At 32.5% G+C, this 20,084-nt stretch overlaps 1 protein-coding gene and 2 non-coding genes across 3 annotated transcripts; all 3 read left to right on the forward strand.

Annotated features, from left to right (window-relative positions):
- Positions 1-507: 507 nt before the first annotated feature.
- Positions 508-5,657, forward strand: LOC131068207 (uncharacterized). Its single transcript, XM_058003389.2, has 3 exons — positions 508-1,689; positions 4,699-4,805; positions 4,986-5,657. Exons 1-3 carry the CDS (start codon positions 847-849, stop codon positions 5,095-5,097), a joined length of 1,062 nt encoding a protein of 353 aa, XP_057859372.2. The 5' UTR covers positions 508-846; the 3' UTR covers positions 5,098-5,657.
- An 11,727-nt stretch (positions 5,658-17,384) lies between these two features.
- TRNAQ-CUG (transfer RNA glutamine (anticodon CUG)) lies at positions 17,385-17,456 on the forward strand. The gene has a single exon. It is a non-coding gene; the product is annotated as a tRNA-Gln (tRNA).
- A 79-nt stretch (positions 17,457-17,535) lies between these two features.
- On the forward strand, positions 17,536-17,609 carry TRNAN-GUU (transfer RNA asparagine (anticodon GUU)). Its single transcript has one exon. It is a non-coding gene; the product is annotated as a tRNA-Asn (tRNA).
- Positions 17,610-20,084: the final 2,475 nt, after the last annotated feature.

Below are 20,084 nucleotides of genomic sequence, written 5' to 3' on the forward strand. Positions count from 1 at the left end.
TGGTGATATATCTACTAGCATAGATACCTTAAATACACCAATCTAAAAGATATCAATCTCAAGAGCCTATGTTTAAGTTTTTATAGGTAGAGAATATAGCCCTTCATAACTCTCTCTTTTAGAGAGATGGATATAGGATATCTATGCTAGTTTATTATGGTGATATATCTACTAGTATAGATACCTTGAATACATCAATCTAAAGACCCTATGTTTAAATTCTTATAGAAAATATATAACCCCTCCTAATTCTCAATGATGGATTTAAGATATCTATGCTATTTTTTATAAACACAATCTAAAAATCAATTAAAATATATAAATATGATCATCCATAATCAAATTAAAATATGCAATACAAAGTCTTCTGAAAATACGCTTGGACGGTGATAATTTTTAGTTGTTGGGACAAAGACTATTAAGTATAGAGAAAGACTTATAAGCGCTCGTGCGCTTCCAGAAGCTCTGACACATCTGATCCTTTCACTATCAATGACGACAACATAACCAGTCTCCTGTTCACACTTGGCCAGGTTGAAATGACGGAAGTCACAGGAGAAATTTAACACCATCGATGTCAACAAAACCCATTACTTAGATCTTACATTTTACCTACACGCAAAGACTTGCAATAGGTCCTTCTACCCCATCCATTCAGACTCGACACGTTTTCAAGCTTTTGAAAACTTCACAGATCTGTTATTAGTTTGCACCGTACCTGAATATTCATTTCTTATATGATATCAGATTCAACAGGGTACTTTTATTTACTGGATATATGATATTAGATTCAACTGGGTATATGAAATTAGGACTCAGGAGGGTCTGTAGCATATAGATAAAGGGATGCTGGGTGTTGATGAGAAGGGGGATAAAGCAGAGTTGCCATCTGAAGGGTGGAGTAGCCCCACCTTCATGAATTCTACAGAGATCAAGTTTCCCAGGTCTCCTGCAAGGAGCAGTGATGGGGCTTCCAGCCCTCCAGGCTTGAATTTCTCATGGGCAAGAATGGTTGCAGAGCGTGAGGGGGAAGATGAAGAAAATGATTTCTCGCCTCCCCTTTGGAGGCCTGGCTCATCCATGTCTAGTGTCTCCCACCCCATGTCAATTCGGGCTCAGGAAATTGCCAGGGGGAGGCAAGAGCTCATGAAATTGTATGAAGGTATGCCTGAGTCTGCCTATGAACTGTCTCTCAAGGATCTAGTTGACCAGAGGACTGCCATGGACAAACAGAGGGCTAATTCTGAAGGGCCCAACTCTCCTATTGGCGGATCCAGGGTGAAAAAGGCAGCAAGGGCTGGTGGGAATAAGAGCAACTATCAAAAGCATGTTATGTTGAATATATTTGTTCCAACCAGTCTAACTGTCCGCCCAACTCCTCCTCCTTCCAGGCCATTGTCTCGCAATTCTTCTAGACGGAGTAGTAGTGATCAGAATGGTAAGAATCACTCAAAGCAGATGGCCAAGCCATTGCACCATCGAAACTTCTTGATGTCTCTGTTTCGGATTAGGCCACCTAAGGCCGCTGAGCTTTCACATTGCAATAGTTTCTCTAAGGTTTCTCCTGGGCCTTATTCTGGCCAGTCTGATTCCCCTTTCATCAGCAGCCCCATTGAGGCTAAACCAAACAACTCAAGACGATGCTCGGCCTGTTCAGGGTACACAGTTTTCTTCAAGACAAACTGCCAGGTGATGCTTCTGTTCAACTGTTATTATTGTGCAATTTGGTGAATAGTAGTGTAAGAATGAGCTAGGGTGTTCGGATACTTTCTGTTTTAAAGCAATATATTTAGCTGCTTCTTACTAAATGTTGAATGGAACTCATTTATTTACAAACAAGATCAGTTGTCCTTGAAGATGATCTAGACATTTTTTTTTCTCCACCCTATAGGGCATGGAGCTACTAGTGCAAGTCTAGTTTGAGTTCTCATATAGGATTGAACCTGCACAAGGTTTACTCTTTTGCGTTTGAGATAAAGTGCATACAATTCTGTCGAAAGTGTGAGAGAAAACATATGTATTCATTGAGACAAGCTGAAGCAATTGAATAAATCAGTTATGCTCTTGTGAAAATGGGTCCTCCATAGCTTGTTTTTCCGGTACTGTAAATGAAAAGACAAACTTTCAAATGGTTCCAAAACCAATATACAGGGCAAATCGTGCTTGTTCTAAAGGATCAACTTAACCTAGTGTATTTATCAGCGGGCAACTATTTCTCTAGGTGATTACAGTTTAGGAGTAGTACTCAATGACACCCTGGGACAGCCCTTGGAGAAGACGCACTTTGTTAGTACGGTCATAGTATTCATGGTTGGCACAGACCTCTGGTTTTCTGTGACTAGCTGTTGCGTGCCATCTTAACAGGCACAATCACCATTTACTTACAGCGGCACAAGTTTCAATCAGCCATGCACAAGATTCTACAGAACATCCTTCCTATTATCTATTCTTACCCCTAGTTAATCTATCAACTGGTATTACATGTTTTCCTGGAGATTAAAGGCCCTTTTTCCAGACTGGGCACACCTCACTCAGTTAGCGAATCTTTTTCCTTACATTGACATAAGTCTCTATCGGCCAGTTAAGCATGTATGAAATCTGGCTTGTTTATCTATCGCAAAATGTTATTAGTAAAAGTACTTGTCGTTGCAGTTAATTGTGAGAGGCTTTCTTCAGGAAGGACTGATTCAAATGATAGTGACTGTACTCAAAGAAACAGAGAGGTTCTCATTCAAACTGTCGTTGGGGAAGTAAGGCTGGTGTCAATAACTGGATGACTTTCACACTGGATTTCTTCATATGCTTTCTGTTTGAGTACAGTGTCTTAGGCTTGTTTAAACTTTAAAGCTTTTTCTTGCTGCTAGATTTGGATAGTTTAGAGATCTATTTCTGCAAAGCTAATTTTACATCACCTCCGAGTTAATTTTTTTTTTGTTATTCTAGCATTTCTATCTCATGTTATTAAACCTGTGGAAGGTTAAACTTTTTTCCATATCAGTTTGAATGTATTCCAATCTTTCGAAAAAACACTTTGTATGGACTATATTTAAGAACAACCATCCAGGTCTAAGTAAAAATTTCTAGTTAATCTAGAAATTTCAGGATTAAACCCATGAAGGTTTACCTTTTTACATACGAGATAAAATGCATGCAACTCTGTCAAAAGTATATGATCATAACACTAAATCACCTGAGAGAACATATTTATTCAGTGAGATGAACAGTCAAGTCAACAGCTCTGGTCCTGTGAAATGGAAAACGCAAGTTTTCAAATGATTACAGAATTAAGAGAAAGGGAAGGCATGTTTGTTTTCAAGGAATAGTTAAGCCTGGTGAATTTTAAACAGATTATCATTCCTGTAAGGAATGAGGCTTTAGCAGCATGCCTCAATAGCTAACAGTTGTGTAACTGTTTGGAGAAAAGGCGTTTTTTTATCTAGTTTTTCAAGGTCAAAGTTTTCTTGGTTGATACATAGCTCTGGTTTTGTGTAATTGGTGTTACATGCGATCTTAAAAGACAACCAATTTCTGTACATACAATCAGGTTAGTTTGAATCAGACTTGTACAAGATGCCACAGAACCTTGTTCCTTATATCCATTATTTTCCCTTGAATAATCTTTGAACCCAGGATTACATGTTACGCAGACATTTAAGACATTTATTTCATTCTGGGAACACCTCACCTCGTTAAGGCTGGCTTGTTTATGTGTACCAGTATTTTGTAACTGAAAGGACCACGAGTACGACATTGCAGTTAATTGTTAGGGCGTATCTTCAGGAAGGAATTATCTGAATCGTAGTGGTGTACTCACAGGAACAGGTGGAATCAGGAACAGGTGGAATCTTTTTCGAATTGTAACTGGGGAATAAAGGCTGGTGTTAATACTTAAATGACTTTGGCACAGTGGATTTATCTTTTAAAGTCTGCTTCCGCCTAAAGAAACATATCTAAAATAAAAAAAATCATACTTTAATCTTCAAGCAGATGTAAATTATGTCTGGTATGCTCAAAGAAAGATAGAGAATATGAGTTAGATGAAAATTACCTGTGATAACGGATCCAAGCCTAGGATTCAGTACCTATATCAAACACACAGATCAGACATTTACATTCATGTTCTCTCTGGGTAAGAGACAATACGTTGAAAGGGAAATTCTGCACTAAAAACCACTATAACTGTGAAACAAACTTTTTTAGGCTTTGATTGTGAAGCCTTCAATTTTTCTGTAGGTACTATAATAGCCGTCCTGTTGTTTTCCAAGAAGATCTTGTAGCCAAGAACAAATTATTTGTGTTGTTCCTCGCATATTTCTTCTATCATTTAGTATTTCGTATTTTATATGTCTAATACTAAAGCCATAGCAGAGTAACATTTCTATATATTTTCTGCTTTTATCAGTTTTTAGATATCAATCTATAACGCAAGTAAACTCAAAATGCACATTTATGCAGCATCTCTGTAGTTTCATCATCCCTTGTTTCTCATCTCTGGCCCATGATGGTAGAAGTTTGTAAAATTATGCAGCCACATTCTCACCTAACAAGTATTGACAGCATTACAATCTGGCTTTCATAATGGATGTGCTTTCACATTTGTAGTGTCTCAGTGCTCCTTGCTTTCGAATTGCTAACTATTAAGCAATTGATTTTAACTTTTAGTCAAGACACTAACATTTCAGTTGATTCTGCATCCAGGCATGTGAAAAGACCTACTGTAGCAATTGTGTTAAGGAGGCTATTGTAGATACCCCAGAAGGACGAAGATGCCGAGCAACTTGTATGGATAAATTATATGATGAGAGGTAACTGAAAATAATGTGATTAACATATTGCAACATTTTTTTTTTCAAATTTAAAACAAGAGTTCTCAAATTCGCCTTCAATATTTGGTACAAAGACATTTACAACTCCAGTAGTCAAACAATGTGCAGTTTTTGAAATAGAATGATAAAAGATTGACGATTTCTTGTCCTCAAATGCAGAGACTTGGAGCCCCAGATGAAGGGTTGTTGGCCCAGTTTCTCCAAAAAAAAAGGTAAATCTGCAAGGAGGACAAAATTTTCTTTTAGAGAGGAGGACACAAAAGGTCATTGACTTCAATTGAAATTTGGTAATATAGATTTTGGGAATGCCTGTCTGTCTATTCAAGGCAAATCATTTTGGGTTGCAACTTCTGAATCCATTACCAGTCATCCTTGAATGTATTCTAGACCTCCTGTTATAACTGTAGATAACTCCAAGTTTCACTGGAAGCAATGGATTTAGAGCCTCTTTACAGTGGGCATTGAAGGTGGCATCACTGCTTTCTGTTGTTGAAAGCAAAACTTTGCTCTACTAGATTTGATTTTGTGTTTCCTTCAGTAGGAAGGAAGAAAATGGCTTGGTTAAACTAAATTCCATTTTCAGAATCACCAAGCTATTGATACTTCCAGTAAAACAAAGATCAAGTTGTGTGTATATATTCCCATTTAGTTCTATTGAGAGTGTAAAGACTCTTGTAGTCGTAGCAACTAGTTCTTTTTAATGTTTGTCTTACAATTCAAGTTGGCAAAAGAGAAGATCACAAGAGAAATCCTGAAAATTGGATTAAGCATTCAACTGTTTTGTTTTAAAGGCTGTTCAATATATTAAATAAACATATATTATAGAGTGTACTAGGTCAGAAAAGCACCTGGCAGGGGATCACACCCCCAAATCAAGGTTACAGATTGTCATTGAAATAGGATTTTGTACAATGTAACTGATCAATCCAAACATGCTCTAATTACTTTTTCGTTTAGTAGTTTTTTCAAAACTCTGATAAGACACTTCTTCTCTGGTTACGGCAAATTTAATTCTGAACATTTATGCATCACAATGCAATATTTTGGGGCAAGACAGTTTGTTTAGGAACTCACCTAAGAATTGAACCCTGACACGATCTGGTAAACCTTGTTAATTTATTTTAATCAGCATATACACTAACCTAATTTTATTTCACTGGCATGAAAGCATTTTATCTTCAAGCTCTCTTTGAAAGAAAAAAAAGAGCCTTAAGATTTTCTACTCTTCTTTTGTTCGGAGGGGAGAGGGTTCAGGCCCGGGTAAATTGAGCATGTTCCATCACTTCCACGGCTTTCCATGGATGACTCATGGGCTCGTTTCCATTTGTAGTATTCCATTACCAGATGGATTTTAAGGACTTTTCTGATTATAAACAATGAATGCAGTATATCATTCTCTATCACATCTTAACGACTTTTTGAGACAATAAGCCATTAAATTAGGTTTTCTCTTGACCGGGTATATTCCATGTTAATCAATAAGTTATAACCATTAAAAATTTCGTGGGCAATTCAGTTAATGTCTGTATTATCTATATTGATTTATAAAGCCATTAGTTTATCTTCCCTACTGTTCCCTGAATTTAGTGTCCCAGCAATTTTGCAAGCTTTTAAAGTGACACCCAATGGAGAGATTAATCCTTATCCTCCTGTGAGAAGGCAGGCATGAAGGCAAAATAAATCTAGCTCTTTCAGATTCCATCTAATGCCACCACCATCAATCTCCCAACTACTTTTCAAATCCCCATTGTTGGGTTTTGTATTTTCTTGTCAATTGGTAAATATTTTCAATTCTTTCTATAGTGGAGAACTTGTATTTTTGAAGGAGAGGTCACAAGTTCAACTCCTGCAGGGGCTAGGGTAAGTACACATGGTATTTGAAGCACAGTAGGTGCCTCCTTACCATACTATGGTAAGCGATCTGTAGACCCAAAAACAAATCACCTGATAGTAGCCATGTGATTTCTACAGTCCATAATGTTATTGTGTTTAACTTCTGGTGTTAACTGTGTCTCTTTCTGATCAAACAGATTACTTCATATTGTGGACTATAAAATAGAATTTAATTTAATTCTGTTAGTTTTGGAAAGCTCTGAACCTTAGGTTGTAACATGGCTCTGTGGTTAGTCCAAGGCTTATTCCCTTGGTTTGTTGTGGATAGTCTCTGACTATGTTAAGAATCGGCACCCTAGTTAATGCTGCTTTTTTAATCAAAAACATCGCTAATTCCCATCTGAAAATGTTACAATAGTTATTAATTTGGAATTAAATTGTTCTGTTAATCTTTTGCTTTCTGTTCATTGAATGATTCAACTAATTTGGTTTAGACTTTAATGATTTAATTGAAGGCCGAATTGTTGTTAAATGGATTATATTGGCTAATACTACATAATATTTATTAAAGTATGTGTAGACAAATGTATGCTACCATGAATTAATTATTGGATGAATTAGATTTGATCTATGAAGTTTGACGAAGTTGTAATCATGGGTGAAGCATAGGTGGGTTTGAATTTGTTATAATAATTAAATCAATTTAATTTGATAATCAATTAAAAATAAATAATATTTATCTATTTAGTTTTTAGGAATTAATCAATTTGGAAAAATTAAGTCAAGTCAATATTTGAAATTTAAACAACTTTTATTCACAATTAATTAGTAATTTATGATTGAAGTCAATAAAGATTTTATAAAACTTATTTATTTTAATTATGCATTGTAGAAAGGTTTAATTATAGATTTTAGAAATTAGAATAATCTTTATTTGGAGTTAAGTTGAAAAAAAATTTGGAATTCATTTTTTTTTTTTTAAATTAAATTCATTAAATTGTACAAAATTAACATTTATTAAAAACAAGGAAGATAAAATATTTATGTAAAACTAAATTCTTTTAATTTGTATCAGTAAAATTAATTTCTATTTTTAATTTAGATTAAATATTTATTTAAAATTAGTCTTATGATAATTTATATTTAAAATAAATTAAAAATAATAATAGAAGAGCTTTTATATGGGAAAGTGCAGAGAAAGATATATTATTTTAATTGGGTTTTTATTGTTAAAATAAAATCACATTCTTATTTTAAAGATTTTGTAATTAGGGTTTGAAGATGAGAGATAATATTTAACAAAAGGATAGGGTTTTCTTCTTTGAGGAGAGTTTGCCATTAGCAATTACATGCTTTTGGATTACCTCATAGCTTTCAATTATTTTTGGGATTTTAAGGATTCTTACATGCTTTTGGATACCTTTGAGCTTTCAATTTTTTTTGGGATTTTAAGGATTCTTGTTTGCAAAGATCTTGGGATCTTGTTTATGGAAAGAATAGTAAAGAATCCAATTTGGTTTAATCAATCAAATTATTATTTGTATTTGAAATTATATACTAGGTTTGTTTAAAAAGTCAAGTGAATCTATGTTTTTTTCTTACATAATAAATTAGTTTTAATATAGTGAAATCATTAGGAGTTTGAGTGTATATCAATTTATGAAAGAAATACAAATTTGAAGAATGCTTAATGTTTATAAAATCCAATTGAATGAACAAATTCAAAATTAATATTTTGAGGTAAGAAAATATAGGTTACCGAATCTACATTAGTAAAAAGTGGAAAAATTAAGGTGAAATCTAATAGAATGAACTAGATTAGTGTCATAATGAAACTAGACTAGTTTAATGGGGTTTCCTTTAGTGTTGTACATCTCGAACTAAAGGGCCATAAATACAATCACAAATTAATCTTGATCTCACTATATGCCATTTTCTTCTTATGATGGGTAAGGTATCAACTTTGTTTTGAATATTATCAAGCCGCTAAGGTTGGTATCAAGAGTAGTTTAAGGTGCACATTAGGAGTAGGGAGAGGAGTGGAAATATCAACATTAGAAATGATGCATTAGGTGTATTTTGGTTTGGTAATAATAAGCAAAGGTGGGATGACAATGAGAAGTAGACACAAGACTAGTGGGATGAACAAGAGAAGTAGGCACAATGAGGGGATTGAAGGGAGTGAGATGCATGTGAGAACTGGGGACACGGGGTGGATTAGTTGAAAGGTTTAAGAAACATGGAACATTTAGCATAAGTGTTTGAAAAAGAGCTATGAGGGATAATGGAAGAAGAGGCTAGGGAGGGAGGGAAATGAGACATTATTCAAAGGATTTGATGAACTTATTGTTTGGCTCATACTATTTATTAATTTTATTCTATAAGGACTGCCAATTAATAATTTGTGAAGGACATCAATCATGGTAAAGAATATACATCATAACCCAAATTTACAAGATTATAAGCTTGTTGCTTCGTGGAACAAGCCTATTTAACCTTACCCATCACTTATTCATATCAATATGCATCTTGACACACATACATTAGTAGCATTCTTAGCCAAAATAATTCATTTAATGATAATCCTTCTCTATTATATTTAATTAGATCACTAAAGTCTAATCAAATTACTTTCATCCAATGAGCAAGTAAAGAAGGATTAATGAAATAATTCAAAATCCAAATAAGTAACTATTGCAACTTATTCATTCACAAGGGGTGAGAATTAAGGATGTTACATCCTTTTCCCCATAAAAGATGTTAGGCTAGACATTATTCTCACACAATAATGGATAACATAGATGTAAGACACTTCTTAAGTAAACTCTAGCTAACCTTATAAATACACAATCCTGGATTCTGATCAAATAACAATAAAAGCTCAATCTCACATCATTAAGAAGAAACTCAAACATCTTGAATTCTCAAAATACTCTTCAACACATGGCATTACAAACAAATACAAACCAAGAGAATAATTCCAAAAGGTTTTACCAAACATTAACTCCTAACCAAATCATCACAAGTAAACACAAATCTTAAAGTGTTAATCTAAGTGTTATGTTGATGGTGGTGTTAGCACAACCAATGGCATGCGATTCAGTGATGAGTCGCCTCTCTTGAAAAGTAACAAAGTTATTCCAAGGTTCCTTTATAGCCAAGTCTTGGGTGTGTTGAAATGCCTCAATTGGTTCGTGTGGTGGTTAAACGAGGGGCATTTATTGATAATCTTAAGAAATGTAATATGCAAGATTAATGATACCAAATTTCAATCATGCGTATATTTATAAGCAGATTTGAAAGTTAAATTGCTGCTTTAACTATAAATTTGTTCTAACATGAATTGAAAGAAATAACAAAATATGATAGGGTAGCAAGAAATGATAGTGAAAATACTAACATAAATTCACTTTTCACTTCAAAACACTAGAAGATGAGACTGAATCTATCAAACCAATATTGTATTAAATAGAAATTCTTAGAATTAATTGTAAATATTGATGCAATCATCTAAGGAAAACATAAATTTTAAATATTTTCATATTTCATAAAATTAGAATGCCATACTCATGCTAAGACGAAACCGTGTGAATGAACATTCAAATGCAAACCCAACCAAGCTATCCAATACTTGAGTAAGAAAATTCACAATAATCAATACCAAATAATTGAGCAATTCGTTTTAAATGAACATAATGTTCAATTTTTTATTTACTTCTCAAAATTCTCTAGTCTCTAAAAGAAAATCACATTGATTACTATATAACACTTGTTTAAGATGTCAATAAATGAAATCCCAAACCCTAATTGTGACATGCAAGTCACTTTATATAGAGTTTACAACAAAATTTGTGATCTCATGGCTAGGGTTTTTAGCACAACTAACTAGGTGTCCAAAATTTCTAGCTAAAACTAACTTTCAATCAAACTAGTGACTATATAATCCCCAACTAAAACTAAATGCAAGCGTTGACTAGTGAAAAAGTTAGTCTTTTATTAAGAAAGACAGGGAAGGCAAAATGTGACCCTAAATAACTGCCAAATTGTTTGTTTGTGCACTGAAGGCATTCACAACCCTCTTTGATCTGTAGTTGACTTCCAACATGGTGTTGCGTACATGACGTGATGTAGTTGGCATATCCAAACCTTAGCTTGAACATCAAACATGTTGCGACTTTCTTAACTCGAATGTGACCCATCCATATGTAGGAAGGTGTGGGAAAACCAACAAAACACACTGCATCAATGAATGTGAACCAAGACACTAGTGCATCTCCATTTTGTATCTCTAACCTTCAATTATTGAACAAAAATAAGACATATTTTATTAATGTTCTCCTCCATGTCTTTGATATATCGAATGAGGCCCACTAGGAGGTGGAAGCCTTGTCCATTAGTGACTACTCGAATCACCACAATGACTATCATGATATATCTAATGAGGATCACCACCACTCACCCCTACTCTAGACATATGAGGTAGATGTGGCCAATGGTATATGTGGGCACCAATGCTACCCATCTCGTGCATCTCAAGATGTCAGTGGCTCATCGAGAGAGACTCACTCCCCTTGAATGGAAAGTTGCATAATACAGTAGATGTCGATCAATGTGATAGTCATATCCCTTGTCACAAGATGAAATAATATGGTGTCAAATTCCCACCTCTCTATGAGTAGCATCAACATAGCAAATTGAAATCTCAACTTTGGCATCTTGTAGATCCAAAAGAGGCCTACTTGGCGTAAGTGTGCACGATCGTTCGCTCTAACATCTCTTATGCACCCACGTAGGAGTGTAAGAAAATGTCCACTTGTATGCTCCTGAACCTCTAGAAAAATCTACAAAAATATAAATTTATTATACAAATATTCTACTTCTAATCTATCTATCTCTATTCTAATCAACATTCTAAGATATTTGACTCTTGTTTTTTTGTGCTTTAGCCCCTTGAACACTAGTGCATCCTTGGGAAGCTAGTGCAAATTTTGGTACTGGACAACCAATGTGTCATGAGGATGCCAACATGAATCTATGCTAGGATGAATGTGCGAGCTTTGGACACCCATATGCAATCTGGATGCATGTGTTGCTATTGTTTTACCTACTAAAATAAAATACATTAAATGAACTCAGAACAAAAAAAAATGGCCCAACTTGTCTAGTTGCTCATCCATCCCTACTATTGGAATTAAGTTCTCTCAACCTTTGAAAGTCATAACATTTCTATTTGGTTTTATTTATTTAGTATTTGGTTAAATTTATGAGCCTACAAGGACAATTTTGTTAGCACATGCTATTTCATCATCTATCAAGGGTTCACATGTTGACTTGCCATCCTACTAGGAAGGTGGCATGGCTTAATTTGTCCTCACATGGAGATAGGTGTCCCACTTATAGGACCTTGGACTTTTGTCGTGGTGGGTGACAAGTGTAATGCAATGACAAATTTACAACACACCTACCTATGACAACTTATGACAAATTTATGACACGCCAACTTATGACAAATTTTGTGACAGATTGAACAAGTGCTAGAGACACTTTTGCATGGAGAAGTTGGATACCCAAATTGGGTAATGACAAGTTATAATAGAATCTAGTACTATTAGATAATTATGATTGATTCTCTTATAGTAGTAAGTGTTGTTAGTAATTACTATTTTTATTACAGTTGTAAGAGGTGTAAGAGCATATGTTATACCCAAGGATATTAAATTTTGGGTGCCTGACTTGGGAGGTTTGATTGGGGAGTCATTTGGAGATGTACATGTGTCATTTGCATGCTTACAATTGATTTAAAAAGTATGCCAAGTGTTTTGCATGACCCCATCTTTTGTCCTCATCTAGAAGCTTCCTCGTTTGTTGTATTTCTCTATATAAGGTGGTCTTGGAAGCATTATGTATGTTGGGTTTTGTAGGTGAATTGTTATGCTTCTGTAATTAATCTAGATTGTATGTTGTATTTTGCAAATGAATTGATATTTTATTGTAACTCTTAGTTTACCGCAATACAAAGTATCATTCTTTTGGAGTGTGAGTTTTTTCTTCTGAAAGGGCTTTCCCAATGATATATCTTGTGTTCATTGTTGTATATATTTATGCATGTTCATTATCATCTTCTAAATGTGCTTCTATTTTTATAATAGTTAAGATTTGTAAGAAAATTTGCACTATCTCCCCTACTAGATTAGTGTTAGGAAGTGGTTTTCACACCTTAGCTTCTTTTAATCTACAACGGTTTGTAGCTCCTATACGTATGTCGGCTGAAAATCTCATCTACAAGACATTTTTACTTTATCTCTATAGAAATACACAAAAAATCCTCGAGATGAATAGTAAAAATGACCCTTTTGGGGCCCACTCCTTGAGTATAAAGTTGTAGTTCGCCAATTTTTGAAAAAACATTGTGGTGGCTCTAGCTCGTCTTCCTTCCTATATTTACCCTCTTGGCTAGGGGTAAAAACATGAGGAGATATATACTCCCACTTTATCAACTTTTTCTTTCTAACTCACTAACAACTCCTTAAGTATTCTGCTTGTCGAAGTAGCTTCTTCTAATTTTGGCACACAAATTTTTAATTTTGTAGTACCTAGATCTTCATGTCAGATGTAGTTTTTTTGTTGAGCACTAGGACATCATTCATATCCACCTAGTTGAACCCTACAACCTCTATAGTATCCTTTTTAAGGGTAATTAATGCAATTTACATATTTAATGTTTTTCATCTTTCTAGCTACTTTAGTGTAGTTAATCCTTCTAGATGATCAACTCACTAAAGTAGGGGCAAAATGTAGTATCACAAATTGTGTCCTATGCTAGATTCACAATTAAGCATGCACCTGGTGTATTTATGAGAAAATTTATCATTGGGATTTCACAATTCTAACATCATGGATGAAAAAGATGAAGTATTAGCAACTCGTAGTTTGAATTTGGGAATAAATTAGATAGATGAGAACATGGCACGTAGACATTTGTGCAACACTCAAGTATCCTAAAATATTTTGAGTTTCAAACAAGCATATTCCATGTAGAACATTCTAACATGTGTCCCAACATGCAAACACATTCACAATGGCTACTCCCACATATTCCATGAAACAAAATTCTCTTTCTTTCTCATTTTTTCATTCTAGATACTCTCTACCTCTTCTTCTCAACTTGTCTTCATCTCATTGAAGCTTTGTCAAAATCACTCTAGATATTGACTCTTATAGCAATAGCCAAGGCTCATCTCAAGCTATCAATCATGTTTATTATCTCAAGAGGGGAGCCACAACTGTTGGTAACACTCTGTTACAATCTTGTCTATTAATCACATATATTTATGTTATCTATTTGATCTTGTCTAGTGCCTTTATTTATCATAATAGGGGCTTTCCTCCATAGTAGGGATTGTTTCCATTGCACATATTTTTATCTGATCCTATTTGATTGTTTGTGGAGGTGGAAACACCAAAGTGGGGGTTTGACTAAGGCAAACCCCTATATAACCCCAACATTTATTTTTATCTCCAAGTGTGTAGGTGACAAATAGGTTCAAGAAGTGAGGCTAAATCCTATTGGTTTTCTAGCACTTTTTTGGGTTTCGTCCATACAAACGACATTGTGGAACACAAACATCCTCGCAACATCCTAGCATCTGAGGCCAAGGCTTTGCCCATTTGGTATCATGATCTTCACATTTTGTACTTTTTATTTCTATATTTTAAACATTTTTTAGCATATCGTATGCTCAAGTTATTGATGTTTTTCAATTTCAGTTGATAGTTTGGTGTGGTTTAAAGTTTCAATTCTAGTACGTTATCTCTAGTTCACTTGAGTTGTGTCATTCAAGGTAGTTGAGAGCTATTTTCTCCTTGATACCTCATCATCTTGAAAGTATCAAATCTTCTCCTTTACAACAAAATTGGTCCCAACATGGAAAAACATTAATCTTTTTCACATAATCCCTTTAACATGCATGATCACTACTCTCACTCTACTTCAAAAGAACTTGATATAATAGATCACAAATATCTAGATCTCAAATCGCCAATTAGTCATTCTTAGGCCACCGTGACAACAACTATGAAGCTCAAAATTGAGACAAAATTAGGGTAGTCACATGTAACCTTGAGCCATTAAAAGACATGCATGATTAAAGAACAAATAGGTTGAGGTCGAGATATAAAACACCAATCTTATGAGCATGAATATTTAATCACAAAGGATGCATTAGATTGATAACCAAGTTAGGATATGTGGTGCCAATGCAACATTCAAGTTTATAAATCATGATATAAATAAACATAAACATAACCTCAATACCAAAACAATATACATGGACCAAGACCCTAAGCACACAATGAAACTCTAGTATGAACTACCATAATTCTTACAATTATAGACTTAACTAGATCACTAAGGTAAATATAATACTAATAATATACTTTAAGGGAAGCCAACAATCATCACATTCATTTGCACACTATTCAACTTATCCCATGAACACATGCTTCATACATAGCAAACTAGTCTGTCTTGCTTATTAGGAGCTAATTGTGTGCTTTTTGTTACTTGTAAGCATAAAATTATCAAAAAATAAGAAAAAATACTCACACGTCATCATAATGGAGATATGATACACTATTTACCTTGGATAAATTTGCATAAGGAGAAAATTTTAATAAAATCCACTAACATTGGGTGCACCAAATTGACTAATACAACCCCCGTAGAATTTATTTACTATTAACTCAAAAAATGGATAAATAAGGTTTCAAATATCTCCCTAAATTATCTCATCACCAACTTGGTAAGTCATAAGAATATTTAATCATGTCCTAGAAAATTGGAAGGTCAAAGCTCTAGAGCATGGTAAAAAAGTTCCTTCTTGATGTTTCCTCTCCTTACACATTTGGTCAAGATGAAACCACCACTTTTCTTTGATTTATGATTACAAAGCTATCGATTTTCACGAAGAGGTAATTATGAAGCTACCCATTTCTTGACAAACTTCCCATTTCTTGATAATAAAAAAATCATTTTTATGGAAACCCACCACTTTTAATAGTAGGCAGTTATGAAATTGCCACTTCAAAGCAATCCTTATCGTCCAACTTCTAAATGTCATAAATTTTATTTGTAGAATCAAAATAAGGCATTTTTTTTTGTTTAAAAGTGCATATGTTTTTAGGGGAATATGAATATAAAATAATATTCATTTTTATGCCACAAAAATTTTAATTTTCCCTATAGCACAAGAAAATTATGAAGCAAAATATTGTTAAATCCAATAATTAAATAAACATTTCTCTCTTTTAGATCCTATTTTGAGATGTATTATTACATATAGAACCTTCTCCATATGAAAATATTATCATTAGACACCTTCACAACTTTATCAGAAGGTATGAAAAACAATTTATTGAAGAATAAGACTAAAAAACAATAAATTGGACTAAGAACTGCTAATAAATTTTCAACACACTAAAACAAAAGATTGTTAAGTACCAATCCTCATATTTTCAAATTGACAACCCCCTTCCATGTCCACATAGATTATTCCAACATAGTATCTAGAGCAATTTTAACATTGTAACCTTGAGGAAATGATGACCATCCCACTGCATTTGCAAGCTACAAACTTTCATAAGCAAAGAGAAACTATACCACCATTGAAGGGAGGCTCTAGTGATAATGTATGTTATACAAAAATGTAAACATAATCTCTTGTCAATGTCATTTACTTTTACATTGACCACGAACCCTCACAATATTTATCGAATGGGCCAATAATCCAAGGGAGAATATGTCAATGATTGTTTTTGTTTCAAGAGTATAATATTAACATCATGGTCAAGCTAGGTAGAAACAACCAAGGCCCAAATTACCTTTATATAGTTGACATAGGAAAAGAAACTAATGAACATGAAAAAGATCTACCTAGTGCAAGCATGTTCAAGATAATTGTGACACCCTAAGAACTTCATTATGTAGCCACATTACTCTCTACAAGTTTAAATCCATCTAAAATGTCACCACAAGATAAACAACTCTTATTGTGAAAATCTATTCATTTCACACTAATAGAAGGAGAGCTATATAAGATAGGGGGAGATGATATTGTTTGACAAGTCATATATGAACATGAAAGATAATATATACCAAGGGAGGCATATGCAGGCATATCTAGTGGTCACAACTCAGGAGATGCCACCTCTAAAAAGGTAAATTTAGTAAGATTATGGTGGCCTATACTACATAAGGATGTGAAGCAGTATGTTAAACAATGCAACAATCGTTAAAGAGTAGGAAGACCTACTACAAGGTATGAGATGTCCTCACTCCTAGTATTAGCTTATGCACCACTTGAAAAATGGGCTATAGACTTCATTGGGTCAATAGATCCACCAACCAAATTATCCAAAGCCAAATTCAATATAATTGATATGAAATATCTTACCAAATGAACTGAAGTAGAGCCCACTAAGGTATATACAACAAAATCTACCACCAAATTCATATATGAAAATATCATCACTAGATTTAAAATATCCACTGAATATAACTAGCAATCAAAGAAAACATTTTGTAAAAATAAAAACAATCTAAAAATTACTTAACAGTCTTATGACAACTCATAATAGAAGTGCACCTTGTCCTCAGAAACCTGTAAGTATGGACTTTTCGGTTATCATTATTGTCTAATACCCTCAATGAAAACGAGGGTATCAAAGGGTCCCATGGTCTAGTGGTGAGGACATTGGACTCTGAATCCAGTAACCCGAGTTCAAATCTCGGTGGGACCTTTTTCTCTTATGCACTGAGAAAAACGGCGTTTTTTCCTTAATGAGTAATAATGATAGAGGCTGTTAAACAAAACTATAAGCTGGAATAGCTCAGTTGGCCAGAGCGTGTGGCTGTTAACCACAAGGTCGGAGGTTCAAGCCCTCTTCCTAGCGTCACAAATCTCATTGCAGTTATCTGTTTTTAGTATTATGTGTCTCCGCGTCATTAAAAATATATGTATTATTATGTTGTTTAATAATACATTTTAACGAGGGAAAGTGTAAAGCTATTCAAATAAACTTTAATTTATAAATAAACTTTCGCTTTTTAACTAAAATAAACTTTTGTAGTTGAAATAGTAATTTATTAATTGTATCTAATATATTCTTAAATTTAATTTATTTTGTTTTATATTATTATTTTTTGTTAATTGTAGTTGAAATAGTAATTTATTAATTGTAACTACTATATTTTTAATTTTATTTTTTTTAATATATTATTTATCTAATTTTTTTTTTATCTATATTATAAACTTTGTCATGATACATGCAAAGTTTGGGGGATTTTAAAACAATAATATCTATAATTGTAAAATATTTGATGAATAACATATTAATAACTATATTTTAGTTATGATATGTGAAAGTTTTTACTGGTCAAGAAAATATGTAATTACCACTCCTGTGTGTTCCTTGTGTTAATTTTTATTGATATGATAAATGTTATTTGGAGTTTTTGCTTGGTGATTCCGAAAAACCTAAGATTATGGGTTGTTCCGAGAAACTCGCCTATAAGAGCCAAAAAGATATTAGCCAATCGTTTGCAACAAAAATAATTTTTGTAAATTATAATGTTAACAAATGTGCATCTATACTATAAAATAAATTAAAAAATTTTAAAAAAAGAAAAATAATTGCTTTTCATTGATCTAAATAATTTTTTTTAATAACCATATAAGCACAACAAATGAATTTTCATTACAATAGTATTGCGTAACGACAAGTACTAATAATAAACTTTAGAAATAAGTATAGCATTATTATTATAATAAGTACAAAATTATTATATTAAGCATTAAACAAATTCTTATTATAAGTATAAAATAAATAGTAATAAAGTTATATTTTCAATTATATATATAATAAAATTAATTTATAATTGTTACTAAAAAATTATAAAGTATAACTGAATAAATTTGATAAGTGAAACTTTATTCACTTTAAATTAAAATAATCTTTAATAAGTATAACATTATTTTGCAATTTTTTGTATATTTTCAATTAAAAATAATATAACATTATTATTATAAAATAAGTAATAATAATGTTAGTTTTAAAATTAGGGTTAGGGTTAGGTATATAATTAAAGATAAGGTTGGGGTAATAATTATTGTGAGGGGGGAGTTAGGGTTAGAATTTGAGTTAGGGCTAGGGATAAAATTATTATTGATGTTAGAATTTTATATAAAATTATGAAAGATATATATACTTAATTAGGAATTAGATTTAGTGTTAAATTTTAATAATGTATTAAAGTTATATATGCTAATGTTATAAATTTAATGTTATATTTTTATATAGATTGTTACGATTTCCTTTTGCTATGTTAGGAGGCTAATGATTACCTTAATGCTTACATTCGCATTTCCAATTAGATATTAAAAAGTTTTAAAATTATATAATCAATATATATTTAAAAAATAAAAGAAATAATTTAAATAAAATATATTAAGAAATAAAAAATAAAAATAAAAACATTAACAAATCTATTTAAATCACTACATACATCTCAAAAAATATTTTAATTAAATAATTAAAATAAATAAAATCACCATTAACTAAAACACAACTCTATTTCCTTAGTAAAAAAATTTAATTCTCTAGACAAGAAAATACATATATCACAAATCTGATAAAAATATCTTAAAATTAATCTCCCATCAACTTTTAATAAATATATTTAAAATATCTACAATTAATACTAATAAATAAATAATATATCTGGAATTTAAAAAACCAACTAAATAATCGCTGTGGTCTTGGCGTGAGACTGTGGGGCATGGGCTGGCAGCACATGATTATTCTCGCACGCTATTATAGGAAGGGGCCCGCTGCAAAGCCAACCTTTTGATCATGCATTACATCGGGCCATTTAAAAAATGATCACACTGCAGTAATTTAGTAATTGATTTGACAATATTTATTAAAAAATAAATAATAATTTGATTTTCACACTTACTGTTGTCAGCATAAATCAATAAGAAGAAAGATAAATGAGATTTTCTCAATTTATTAAATTAAAGAGTAATTATAAACTATAGAATTGTTTTCAAAAAATTTAAATTCTTAAATCTGATTGGTCAGTTAAAAAAAATAAATGACCTAAGTGAATGCATAAGTATCCTACTGTGGCGGGAACTAATAAATATTATATTATACTATTATAATGTTTAATTTTTTAAATCGATACTTCCATTCTTTTTCTAGAGGTGATATTAATCTCTTGCTACATTACTATTTATATAACCAATCCAAAGTTTTAGTATTCATTAATAGAAAGGAAGGATGAATAATCATTTTATTATTTTCTATCTACCAAAAGGATAACATAATATTCACAAGAAAGGTGGCTCGTAAAAGGCAAATCTT

The sequence above is a fragment of the Cryptomeria japonica genome, chromosome 1 (assembly GCF_030272615.1).
Source record: "Cryptomeria japonica chromosome 1, Sugi_1.0, whole genome shotgun sequence".
In the NCBI taxonomy this organism is placed as follows: Eukaryota; Viridiplantae; Streptophyta; class Pinopsida; order Cupressales; family Cupressaceae; genus Cryptomeria; species Cryptomeria japonica.

Excerpts from the sequence above, each read along its gene's own strand:
- LOC131068207 (XM_058003389.2), top strand. The coding sequence starts at position 847 with ATGCTGGGTGTTGATGAGAAGGGGGATAAAGCAGAGTTGCCATCTGAA. Across the intron at positions 1,690-4,698 it reads TCTTCAAGACAAACTGCCAG|GCATGTGAAAAGACCTACTG; the intron begins GTGATGCTTCTG and ends TTCTGCATCCAG. Across the intron at positions 4,806-4,985 it reads GATAAATTATATGATGAGAG|AGACTTGGAGCCCCAGATGA; the intron begins GTAACTGAAAAT and ends CCTCAAATGCAG.